The sequence below is a fragment of the Agelaius phoeniceus genome, chromosome 8 (genome assembly GCF_051311805.1).
Source record: "Agelaius phoeniceus isolate bAgePho1 chromosome 8, bAgePho1.hap1, whole genome shotgun sequence".
Classification (NCBI taxonomy): domain Eukaryota; kingdom Metazoa; phylum Chordata; class Aves; order Passeriformes; family Icteridae; genus Agelaius; species Agelaius phoeniceus.
Genome location: NC_135272.1, coordinates 29,526,196 through 29,538,920, shown reverse-complemented (window position 1 = coordinate 29,538,920; position 12,725 = coordinate 29,526,196). Strand labels below are relative to the sequence as shown.

The window sequence follows — 12,725 nt, the reverse complement described above, 5'->3', positions numbered from 1 at the left end:
TCCTCACATTCAGAAATTTCTGACTTCAGTTAATCTCTGAGTTCAGCAGAAGCTGGGAACAAACAGTTTCTCCCAGAGGAATATTATTTCTAGTTAGCACAGGGTTGGGATCTTTCCTCTAAAAAAGGCAGGGCTCCCCAGTCCCTGGCAAGTTTGAAGCTAGAAACCATCAGTCTGGCAGAAACCCCTTGGCAAATCATGAATGCTCATGAGCTATCAAAGCTCTGCAAGGAAATGAATCTGCTCTGATTTATACCAGTGGGAAATCTAGCCTTTAATTTTAGTTCTTGAATTAGCAGTTGTTTTAATCACATGAATGCAGTCTGCCAGTTGTCAGGGCCACATATGCAAAATACAGAATTACTACTTCAGTGGAGCCCAAAAAATGTAACTTTTTTTTATTTCTAAAGCCTTTTTTGGGGGCTTATGGGGCATTAAGAAGAAAGTGTAAGGGAGAGTCATGCAACAAGCAAAGGGAAGCAGGAGCAGCCTTCTTCATCACTGCTTTGTGCAATTAGGGCACAACTGACAGGTCGTTCAGTATTAATTGGCCCCTTTGGAGCCTGAGCTTTATGAATGCTGTTACACAATGTGAGAGCAGTGGGCTCAAATCAATGACCCTGGCAGTCTCTTCCCCTCTGACAGCCACAGTTCCTACATAAACAGGGATTATTGGAGTGCTCCTGCCGGACTCCGGGGTGTCACACCAGGAGCGGGTTCAGCCACTCCTGTTCTGCACCCAGCAACAGGCAGGGAACACTGAACACCAGGTCTGCCACACGTGGAGCTGTCTCTCTCTCAGAGGTGCCAGGGGGAGGTTTTCTCCACAAAATCTTCCATTGTACACTCTCACATCACTTTTCTGGTAGGGTTGAGTACACTGAGACATTTTGAACTTCATGTTACAGGTCCGGGGAATCCCTAGAGGAGACACTGCATCTCTGGAAAGGTCTGAAATGAGATTTCCCAGTCATTTCTGTCTGTAAGCCCAGGCAGTCAACACATCTGAGCAGTGCTGGTTTTCTGATATCCTCCTGCCCTCTTGCTCAAGCCATGCTGTGTGCTGTTGGCACTGCTCAAGCAAAGGAGAAAACAGAGCTGTCTTCCTCAGCAGAGACTGAACTCCTTTCTGTGAAGTTTGTTTTTCCCTGAATTTCTAGGATGACCTGTAAAGTAAAATGCAGTATGGTGCAGTAGAGGATGCTGCTGTATTAAGAATCCTCAGGCTGAAGTGGTGCCCAGAGAACAGAGAGAAGTGTTCATTCCTCCTCAGTGATTTCTCTCTTTGACCTTTGTTTCTCACTGCCTCTGTTACCTTTCTCCTCTCTCTCTCCCTCATGAAAGCAACAATCTGAAAGAGAGGGGGGCATGATTGATGTTCAGTGATCTTCAGCCTGGTTCATAGAGGATTCTTCAGCAATAAATTGGAGAAGAGCCTGTGCTCACTGTCACTGGCAGCAGCCAGGCTGGTTACAGCAGTGGGAGCAGGGGGAGCAGACGAGGACAGCTGAGTGTCAACCCATCTTAAGCTCTGGGAGAATGATCTCTACTCCATCCAGTGCACAGCTGCAGTTTGCCATGTCCCCTGTGCTCACCAGCTCTGCAGACAGACAGAGATTGGCCCCTTAATATGGAGTTAGGCTGTGCTTAACACAGGGTCTAGCATGAGGCGTGGTTTTAGACCAACTACCTCGAAGTGCATCGTAGATCTGATCCTTTGTTTGAAACATTAGTTTTGCATCTGGGGACTTTTTATCTATCTATCTATCTATCTATCTATCTATCTATCTATCTATAATCTATTTATTTATTTATTTATTTATTTATTTATAGCAGCTCCCCACACTCTGGACGTTGCACCTCTCACTGCCTGCCGCCCAGCATGGACTCACCCCCTCGTTTGAGACATTAGTTTTGCATCTGGGGACTATCTATCTATCTATCTATCTATCTATCTATCTATCTATCTATCTATCTATCTATCTATTTTTATTTATTTATAGCAGCTCCCCACGCTCCGGACGTGGCACCTCTCACTGCCGGCGCCCAGCATGAATTCACCCCCGCACTCCTCCCTCCGGCATCCCCCCACCGTCCAAAGGCACCGAACACCGGTTGTATTTTTTTATTTAATTTCTCGTTACGTGCGTTTCAAACCTTGGAGGGATCCGTGCCTGGCTGCAGCACCGGCGAGCCCGCACGCTGTTCCTCGGCACCCGGCGGTGTCTCCCTCTCTGCTCCGCTCCCCGCCCCGGGGCTGACCCTCGGCAGGGATGCGCTCCCGGGTTTTTCCTCTCCCTGGGGGAAAAAGGGGCTGTTCTGCTTCGGGCACCTCTGTCAGCTGAAGGGGGCGGGAGCTGCAGCCTTGAAGTAGAAAAGGAAGAAGGAGAAGCAGCGGGGCGAGGATGAGCGGTGCCGGACAGCGGTGGGCGGTGGGCTGAGCCTCCCGGGCACCGCGGGCTGCGGGAGGAGGAGGAGGAGGAGGCAGCAGAGGATGCGGCGGGGCAGGGATGCTGCGGCTGAGCACCCATCTGCCTAGGGAGAGCAGCATCGTCCTCCGAGGGCAAGGGAGAAAGTGGGGGGAAAGCGGCGGAGCTCTCTGAGCTCTGCCGGGGACTGCCCGCCTGACACCCCAGCAAAGTTTCCTGAGCTCGGTGACAAGAGGGGAGGAGGGATGTGAGATCCCCCTGCCCGCAGCGCGCAGCTGGGCTGCCAGCCCCGGTTCTGCTGGGACGAGCCATGGCTTTGGCATCCCCGAGCGAAGGGTGAGGCTGAGACCCCGGGCAGCCGCTCCCTCCAGCGCCTTCCCTGGCTCCGCGCTCCAGCCCAGGTAAGCGTCCTCCCCTTCCACACACCCAGGCTCTCTCTGGCCCTGACAGAGACTTTCCCAGCAGTTTGCCCAGGAAAGAAAAAAAAAGTCTTGTTCTTCTCCTGGCAGCTGAATGTTGCGTGCCTGCGTGTTTGTGAGCCTGCCTGTGTGTGGGGTGGTTGTAGCTGTCTGACTGCAATTCCAGTTTGCTGATCACTGTCATTATTTTTCTGTGCCATCACACCTCTGGAAAGGGGACTCATCTGTGGTCTGTCAAATATTTTCATTGTGCTGCTGCACTGAGGCGGTGTGGAAGGATGACAGCTCAATTTCTCTCCACTACAACTAAGAGGGAAGCGTGCTTGGCTGTACATGCTGCTGGTGCTGCTGCTGTGGCTTTAAACAATGCTCCTAAAATGCTGGCTGAATATGTCAGCATGACCTTCAAGCTCTAGGAACTCTCAGAGATATGGGTGAAAGTCTGCCTGTGTCCCCCTGAGAGGATAGGGAGGGGTGGCTATTCCCCTGGAAGGAATCATTGTAGCCTCTGGATTTCCATCATGCCGGCTTGAGTGTGCAGCTTTTATTTTTGCACAGCAGTGCTTGCAGTAGTGCATTTCATGCTGAAATATTGTTTGTACAAGAAACCTACACTCTAACTGATAAGAAAAGAACCTGTTTCAAACAAAGAGCCCAAAGAGAACTTTTCCACTCCTGATGGAACAGAAGTTGGTCATCAGTTTTAATTAGAATAATTTGGCTGAAAAGTTGGTAATTTTTTAAGCCATTGATTTCATTGTAGTGAAAGGTAAAAGCTGCCAGATATCCTCAGGCAGGTCAGCAGTGGGAGCTGACCCACATCAGCCCATCCTTGTGCCTAAAAGGGGGTGGAGAAGCATCAGCCTGGGCTTTAGGAGATGACAGAAGAGGAGAGATGCTCCTGTTGTACATGACAATCAGCATAAAGAAGGACTTTATGTTGTCATGGGGCCTTGTTAGGTAGAGGATAGCGTAAAGCATTCTGTGGCTTTGGTTTCTTTTTTGCTTTATCCTCCACTGCTCTGTTGGCTTTCTCAGCCCCATGTCATCTGGTGGTCTAACAGGAATTCCTTGTGGGCAATCCCTGATGTTTCAAATGGAGATGAGGACAAAAGCAACCACTGATCTACCTTCTGGGTGTTCCCAGTCCAAACATCTCTCTATACTGTGAGTTACCCTGTGGTGTGTGTGCAGATCACGTTCTGGAATTATGTTCTGCAATCATGCTTGAATTCCAAGATCTCCTGCCCCCAGCCTGATGGGAGAGGTTCCAGGCAGGAATCTCCAGTGATTCCATTGTTTTCTGCTGATAAAGATCCATTACCCCATGTAGATGCTGCAAGCAAAGGCAGGGGGAAAGAAGTTTTGCCTTGGACATAGCATAGCCAGAACACTTCTGGTGCAGCTGTAGAGAGGGTGTGACAAGCTTCAGCCCTTGTGCTCAGGGGTCTGTAATGATGAACAAAAATTGCCAGGCAGAGAAAATGAGCTATGAGGGACCATGCTGGGTGATCTCTCTGCAGCCTTGAAACCAGCCAGAAACCACAGGGTCTCTATGGAGTGGCTACAGGTGCCCACTGACAGACGGGATGGGCAACAGGTTGAAGTTCCTCTTGAAAATCTCAGGGGCAGCCAGACCTCTGGTGATGCTTTGCCTAAGAGCAGAAGCAGCTGAGTGTTTAGTGTCCTGCTGGAGCCCAGATGCCTGGCTCTTCCAGGAGGGAGAATTCCTTCAGACTGGAAGCAGGTGAGTGTGAGAAGCCAGGAGGAAGGAAGCTGATGGAGTGAATCTGTGATGTTTTTAAACCACGAGCAGCCACGCAGTTCCCTGGTGGGTATTTTACAGTGGGAGAATGTGGGGCAAACCAAGGGGAAGAGCCACACTGGGGTGTCTGCAGCCTCTGTGTGCTAAAGGTTTGGGCTGGTCTGCAAACAGTGCAAAAATGTGTTTTTAACCAGAAGCTATCTTGCTGCTGGTCCAGAGCTGGTGAAGGAGGCAGCATCAGGGCTCCAGCTCCCATCAGCATGCCAGGGTTCCCAGGCAGAACAAAAGGACACTGCTAGGCAAACATGGATGTGTGTTAGCCTGGCTGATGGAGAAAATGCCCTTTCTCTCTCACGCTCTCTCAGTATCCTGAAAAATCTCTGCCTGCTGAGACACCTCTCCCCAGCCAGGCATCCCCAGATGAGGAAGGATTTAATCCTGTCCCTGTCAGCTCCAGCTGCCTCACTGAATAGGAACTCTGCTGAAAGTTGACTGCTGCACACATACAGGTCTAAACAAAAGCCCAAGCCAAGGAAATGAGATATGACACCTGACAGAGCAGCAGAGAGTTTTGCCTCAGCTGGAGGTGCCAGAAAATTTTATAACCTAGGAAAGATGTTGGAAATGCCCGGCTGATCCCACTGGTGTGTGTCAGTGTGATGGGTGATGGCTTATTATTTGTTGTTGGTTTTTGTTTGTTTGTTTGGTGGTTTTGTTTGGGTTTTTGTGTTTTTGTTTGGTTTTGGGGGGTTGTTTTGTTTTGGCTTTGTTTGTTTTGGTTTTTGTTTAATTTAGTGGCTTCAGAGTGTTGATAGCACAACAGAGATCCTTGGCTCTTGCCATAGAAACTGAGTGGTATCAGTTTTTTGCTGACAACACTTTTGAAAGGGATTTGACAGGAGAGGAGGGAAGAAGCTAGGGAGCTAGGCAGGAGAGGAAGGAAGAGCAGACTGCTATTGTTTGCAATCTGGCTGGGAAGAGAAATGCTCTCCTGCCTGTAAAATCAAAGACATCACCAGCAAACTGCTGACAAATTGGCTTCTGGCAATTTGACTTCCCAGCAAGTACGGCAAACACAAATCCAGCTCTCATCACATCCAATAATCTCCTCCATGGAGAAGCTGCTACTGTCAGTCAGGGCTGTGTTACTGCCTTGGGTCCTAGACAGATCCCCACACAGGCTCTTTTTCAGCTTCAGCATCTCAGTTTCCATGAGCCTCCATCCTGGGGTTGATACTGCTCAAGGCTTGTTGAAGTTTGGGTTATGGCTGCTCAGGCAAGCAAGATTCCCAGTCCCCTTCTGTGGGGTCTCCTGTGATCACACCAAAGATGGTGAGATGCATGGTACAAAGCATGGTCTAGCTGACAAAACACCCACATTTGCTCCATTTTATTACAGACTTGTGTAACTGATGGCTTTTGTATCACTGAGCATCCAAGTCTTACCTGCTCGAGGGATCTCCAGGGTTGCCTCTGTTGTCAGCACAGCCTCCCAGAACAGACATTTTTGGGGGATTCTCCGGGTCATCTTCTGAGACCTTTTATTCCCCACTGGCTGGAAAGGCAACCTGGATGGCTCATTTCAATTATTGGAGAACTGAGACATGGAGCAAATTGTCCCCCTTTCTGCCACAACTGGGGACCATTACCCATTCAAAAATACATCACCAGTACTGCAGTGAGGGGTGTTCGGGCAGTCCTGGACTCTGTTATTTTGGGTGGTGACAAACCCTGTGAGACCAGCTATGGCACAGGCTGTGGCCATGGCACACTCAGATTCACTTGGGCATCATCCACATGGAGAGCAAAGGACATGGAGCACACTGGGCTCAGTGCTCCAGCCTGGGAGTGACCACATGTGACCATCACAGTCAGGGTGGTCAAGTTCAAGGTCAAGTCAAGTTCAGCCTTGAAAGCAGGCTTGGATTTGGGCTTAGTTTCTGGCACAAGCAGACCCGGAGAAGATGCTGGTCACCAGGAATGGCGGGGGAAATGTGCTTTTGTTCATTGCCCTAATAGCTGCTTCTTCATTCCTCTCCAGGATTTCGAGGCAACAGGAGACTGGAAACAGCCTTCCCAACACAGCATTCACCCTGTGAGGACTGAGGTGACCTCCAAGACTCTTCCCAGCATGTTCAGTGAAAAGAGCAGCGCCTCTTTGCCCCAAAAACCCACCCAGAAGAAGACTCGCCCCCAGGGCCTCCCCTCCCCTGCTCTCTGCTGTGCCTGTGGACTCTGCATCATGCTAGCAGGGATCAACATCACCTTAGTGGGAGCATTTGCCTTTGGGACCTTCCTCCCTGTGAACAACCCTCCCATCATCATCGGGCCCATCCTGCTGGTGGTGGCCTTCACGTTTTTCGGTGCCTGCTGCATCTGCAGCCGGAGGCCCCCGGCCCACGGGGCCAGGAAATCCAAACCAGGTTCTAACATTGGGCTCATCAAACCTGGCAACACAGCCTTTGAAATTGAAACCAGTGAGCACACGGTGCAGGACACCACTGCTGTCCAGCTGAGCCCCACCAATTCCCCCATCTCCTCCAAAAAGTCCACGCCGGTTCACGAGAATGCCAAGGCTTGCAAACTCTTCACCATGGAAGGCAACGGGCCAGTGGCCAAATACTCCACAGGGGGAGAGGCCATACAGCTCAACCTGCCCAGGGACCTGGCCACATCCTAAACCCGGGCAAAGCTTTTGTCAGCAGCCAGCCAAACGCTGCCATGGGTGGGCTGGAATTGTGCCATCAGTCAGAGGCGTGGGGAAGGTGCTTGTGGAAAGCCAGCAGTCAGTCAGGTCTCTCTGAACCACTTTAAGGGAGATGGATGCAACAGCAGAAAGAAAAATAACCCAGATTTTTTGCTGAAACATGCCCATTATACAGTTTTAAAAAGAAAACTGATAACGATGCTGCTGTGAAAAGATGATCTCGGTTCCTGGAAATACGCTGCCATTTTTGGGGAGCACAGAGAAGAGGGGAATGAATTAATTTGTCTGATATAATGTGACAGTTGGAAGGAGAGGCTACATGGGACTGACAAATGACAGCTCTTTCTTCTCAGAAGTGAAGCAATTCTTGGACATAAAAGAAGCAGGAATGCAGTAAATTACAGCTTGCTGCCACTCAGTCACAAGAAGATTTCAGCATTTTTAGTGCCAGACTTTTTGGCAGTAGGGACAAAGCTATGTCTTTGCTACTAAAAAAGCAGTGTGAAACCATCTCTCCTCTGTTGAAAATTCTCGCCCTATCCTGCCCTCATTTGGGTGCTTTTACTGCCCATTCGAAGAGAAGGAACCACAAGGATCACAATCAGCACTGGTATTTTCCTCTCATGTTAATGAGCTTGAGCTGCAGCTGTGCTACTCCTCTCAGTGTATTTCTTGGAAGATCAGTCAGGCTGGATCCTTGGGGATAAGCTCCTGGGGTAACCAGAGACTAACAGGAGCCTGCAAATTAAATTTTTGGGCCGTGATTATATATGGAGTACTAGGCAACATTCTTCCCATATTTTTGTGGAAGGCTGGCCTGGGACATGCCTCAGGGCAGGGGGTAGATGAGAGTATGGGCTTCAGAATAGCTGTGCTGGAAGATGGTGACTGTGAGATCCATTGCCCAGGAGTGGATCCTTGCTGCAGGAAATTGGCTGCTCAGGGTGCTCATGGGCTTGCAGAGCAGTGGGATGAGTTTGCAGAAGAGAATTTATCAAGAGCTGTTCCAAGCAAAATTCCAAGAGAATTTATCAAGAGCTGTTCCCTCTGCCTCAGAAAGACCCTAACCTGATGGAATAATGCTGCAAAGGGTTTGTGTTCTTCTCTGGGGGACTCTGGCTGGGAGCACAGTGCTGTGCTGATGGGCTTTGCTCTGACTCCTGTTCAGTGTGGGGAAGGACAGCACTGCTAGGCAGGACTCGTATGTGGGGAGGCAGCACCAAGAGAGTGGATCTTGAGTAGGAATGGCTGCACAGGTTCCTCTGTTTATGGTAACTTTATATCTGAAATGAGGTTTTTGGTACTTTGAATGACAAGGAAATCATCTGGACCATACCACATCACTACAGGGGCCCAGCTAGCCCAGGATCCAGTTTCTGACCAGGCTGAGAGCAAGGTCTGGAGAGGAACATAAGGACAGAGGAAAACCAGGATGCTGCTTGCCAGAAGTGCTTTCCCAGCTTCCAATGTGCTATTGCTTAGGAGCTTCCTGAGCTGGAAGTGGTGCCTGTATGTAGCAGCCCTGAATGGATTTCTCCCCCATGAAATAATCCATTTGCGCCTTGACTGTCTGTCAACTCCCATCATTTGTGATCCTGCAGCAGAGAGTTGCACACTTTGGCTTCTTTTCATCCTGCATCCTCCTACCTCCCTTTGATGGCTCAAATTCCCAGGTTAGAAGGGTCAGCAAACAGCCCATGGCCTCACCACCCCTCGGGTTTTCTGAGATGTTTTCCATGTCATGTTCCCTCCATCTCTCTCTTACAGAACTTTACATCTCCTGTAGCCAGAGGGGAGGAAACTCTTCCCACTCAGCCCAGCAGCAGCTGCTTGTTTGGCTGAGGACAGCACAGCCCTGAGGCTTTAGCCATCAGAAATCCATGTAGAGAGAGATGGGAGGGCTGAAGGGGAAGTGCTGGAGGAGAGGGAGGGGCTGTGGCATGGCCAAGGCTCCCCTTGGCCGCCAGGTACCTCTGTGGAGAGGCAGCCCTGTGGAGAAAAAAGCCCTGGTGCTGTACAGGCCATGCAGGAGGGGTCCTGGCTGCTCTGGGAGCCCCTGGGCAGCTCAAGGTCCCTGCATGAGCCCAGCTAGGATGAGGTTGAAGTAATTCCTTGATAAAAGGTTAACCAAAGAGTTGTAATGTGAGTCCTTGAGCCCTCCAGCAGTTTGCTGCCTCCAACAGCTCCTTCTCCACATCTTGATTTTAGCAGGGTGGGTCTGCACTGATTAGGAGGAGAAGAGGCAGGTTTGGGAGGAGGGTGTTTGTGTAGGGCTGGGTAGATGTGGGTTCAGGTCTTTGGTACAGCCTCCAGGTCCTGGGCAAGTCATTGATTTGAGCTGTGAGGGGGCAAACACCTGCTCCAGCTCCATGGAAAGCTGCTGTAGGGATGAGCATTGCCAAGGAGCAGGGCTGGCATTGGCACACCTGAATCTGGAGATTGCTCTGAGCTGGATGGGTCTGCACAGCCTGAGCCCTGTGGGATCTCCCTTAGTGCTCATTTTCTTGGGGAAGAAATGAGCACTTTCTGCCCCCAGCACTGCCCCAGGAATGCAGGAACTGCTGTGCTGAGGAAAGGCTCCCTCGAGTTTTGCCTGCCCATGAGTGCTGTAGCAATTAAGCAGAACAGCTTGCTGGTGTAGGCTTGATTCTCAGCTTGCTGGCCTCACTAGCATACAACAGCTTGGAATTCTTTTAGAGACATTTCCCATGTGAATATGGTTATCTTTGAGCACTCGGAGCCAAAAAATTAGTAAAATCAAGTGATAACCACACGATTCCTTTCTTTGATTGCTGAAGTCCAGAAAGCCAGCACTGGAGAGCACCCTGGAATCACTCCTCATCACAGCTGCCCTGTGAAATGCTACCAGAGGTGGATAATGCAATGCCTGACCAAGAGAGGACAACCAGCAGAGATGGTGTCTGGGCAGGCAGAGGGGCAGGAGCAGGGAGATGCTGATGCCCTGGTGAGGTGGGTGTGCCCCCAAGCTGTGACCCACACCTGCCTGCCCAGCACGGTGGCCATGAGAGCATCCTCTGCCTTCCTGCTCTTGCCTTCTTCAGTCTTTTGTAATTCCCATGTCTGTCTGTCTGCTCACCCCCATGGTCAGCTGTGCCTGATGTTGTGAATTTTGTGCCTCCTTGTGTAGTGGGAGATAAGGAGAGTTCCTGGTTCTCCAAGTCAGCATTTCTAGTGTGAGTCTTTTTATAAAAATTGCTGTTTCTGTGTGTGCAGTGTGGAATTTGGAAAAGAGAGACACATTAAAATAATTGCACTCAGAAAGCACTTGGCCTGTCTGCCTTTTCATTCTAACAGCCACCTCCTCCTGTATGCCCAGACTGTGTGTGTGTGCCCCAATCCTGTCTGTGTGCATTTTGCCTCGTGCTCCTCACTCTCCTGCTTGTTTTCCCAGAGAGCACAAGCAGCTGCAAGGAAAAAGTGTCCCTAAGAATTCACATTACCTCTCAAATGCCACTTTTCCTTGAAAACCTGATTGCCTAAACACTAGTCCCACTGCACACTCCCACTATCATTGCTTTGACTAACAGGGCAATAACCAAATTCAGCCTTTTTTGGGTGTGTGTTTAACCCCCAGCTGGGCACCTGGACAGGCCAGATGTGAACTCTGGGCCTCTGGGATCTCAGGGACACAGGAGGAGCAGGGCTGTGGGCTGGGGTGGGTGAGGACTGTGGGCTGCTCTGATTCAGTGTCTCTGAATCAGAGAGGACTGCGCTGGATTATTTCAGCTGATCCTCGCCAGACCTGGGTAGAGATGATATTTAATTTATGGTGCAGGGGAGGGAGCTGTACCTGTGTGTGCCTGTGTGTCTGGGATTGGTGCTGTCACCTTTCTGTGCCTGTTCTGGGCTTAGCCCAACATGGTCTCCTGGAGATGAGTCAAGGAGGGATGGCACAGGGAGAATAAAGAGGATTTGAGAGCCTTGCAAATTCACCTCCTCAAAGGGCTTCTCCTCCATGTGCAGCCAAGTGATTTGAGATGAGAGGAAATCTCTCCATTCCAGGCAGCCTGGCTGGTTAAAGACCTGAGAAATTAGCTGGCTGAGAAGGCTCCACTGACAATGTGTGTAAAATGAAAACCTTTTCCCTGCAGAAAGGTTTTTTATTTTTTGGCCGTTAGGAAAAACTCCCTGGAAAGGTTTTTCCTTTTTAAAAGTGGGGCCAGAGAGGAAAGCACAGAGGAGAGTTTGCTGAGCATCCACTGCCATCCTCCTGGACTTGCAGCCTGTAGCATTCCTGCCACAGCAGCTGCTCTGCACTAACCTCAGCTTCTCTTTCCATCTGGAAGAATAAACCAGAAACATTCTATGAAATGTAATTAGCATTTTCTTACTTCCAGCCCAAATTTATCTGCGGCTGGTTTATTTCCTTTTATCCTTGTACTAACAATGGCTTTTAACCAAGATACCTTTTAACCTCCTGGAAATTTTTATCCCTGAAATATTTTAGGTTTGCTGCAGGTCTCCTAGAGTTTTTCTTTCAATGGGCTGAGCTGGCTGATTCCTTCCATCCTTCCCTCCTGTGAAATGCTCACCTTTGCCCAGGAGCCCTTACTTCTCTCTGCCTTATTCCTCTGATTTTGATTGAGGAGCTCCATGAAAGCTCCTGCACAGCCATTCTTTTGCAGGACTCCCAAGTCCACAGCGAAGTACAAACCTTCCAGGTCTGTCTTGTGCAAGAAACTGGGCATTTTCCTTGCATAAGGAAAGGAAGAGGGGGGAAAAAAATCCCTGAAAGAGCAAAAACATCCATGAAAATGTGAAATTTCCATTTGCAGAGTCTCTCTGTTAAAAAAAAATAAAATGAGCTTTTATGTCATTAGTCTCTATTGAGTCCATGGCAAATGTGCTCAATTTAAGGGTTGAGAGGCTGTTTTTCTCTCACTGTCAGATGCTGTCAGCTCAGCTGAGCTTTCAGCACTGGGAGAGACCCTCAGGCACTGCCAGCAGCCCCACCACAACCTGCTCTAGGAGAGGTTTGAGAATTTCTTTAAAACTCCTGGATTCCAGACTGATGACCCCAAGGAGCTCCCCCTTTGGGGTGGCCCTGCCACAAGTCCCCAGAGTGATGTGAAGCCCCAGCAGAGATCCATCCTCTCCAGCAGCACAGCCCTCTGAATGCACCAAGGACATGGGGCAGCTCCCTGCTGCTCTCTTGCACAGTTTGCTCTCACACACTTCCCAAGGAAGCCAGGAGCTTGGCTCCTTTAATTTTGAAATGAATTTGAAGGTCTTTGGAGATTGACCCCATGCAGTGGTGGCCAGCCTGGGGGTTTCTGCTGCCCCAGAGGGCTCCAGCAAGGAGGTGACCAGGGCTCAGCCAGGCTGCAGAAGGCAGCTGAGCCACCAGGGCTGGTCAGCAAGGATGGCTGCACACAGGCTCCTTC

At 50.0% G+C, this 12,725-nt stretch overlaps 1 protein-coding gene across 1 annotated transcript; it reads left to right on the top strand.

Moving 5' to 3' along the window:
- The first annotated feature begins 2,367 nt into the window (after positions 1-2,367).
- On the top strand, positions 2,368-12,157 carry TMEM275 (transmembrane protein 275). The gene is made up of 2 exons (XM_054638312.2): positions 2,368-2,830; positions 6,655-12,157. The coding sequence occupies exon 2, from the start codon at positions 6,745-6,747 to the stop codon at positions 7,291-7,293; it is 549 nt and encodes a 182-aa protein (XP_054494287.1). The 5' UTR covers positions 2,368-2,830; positions 6,655-6,744; the 3' UTR covers positions 7,294-12,157.
- The last annotated feature ends 568 nt before the right edge of the window (positions 12,158-12,725 follow it).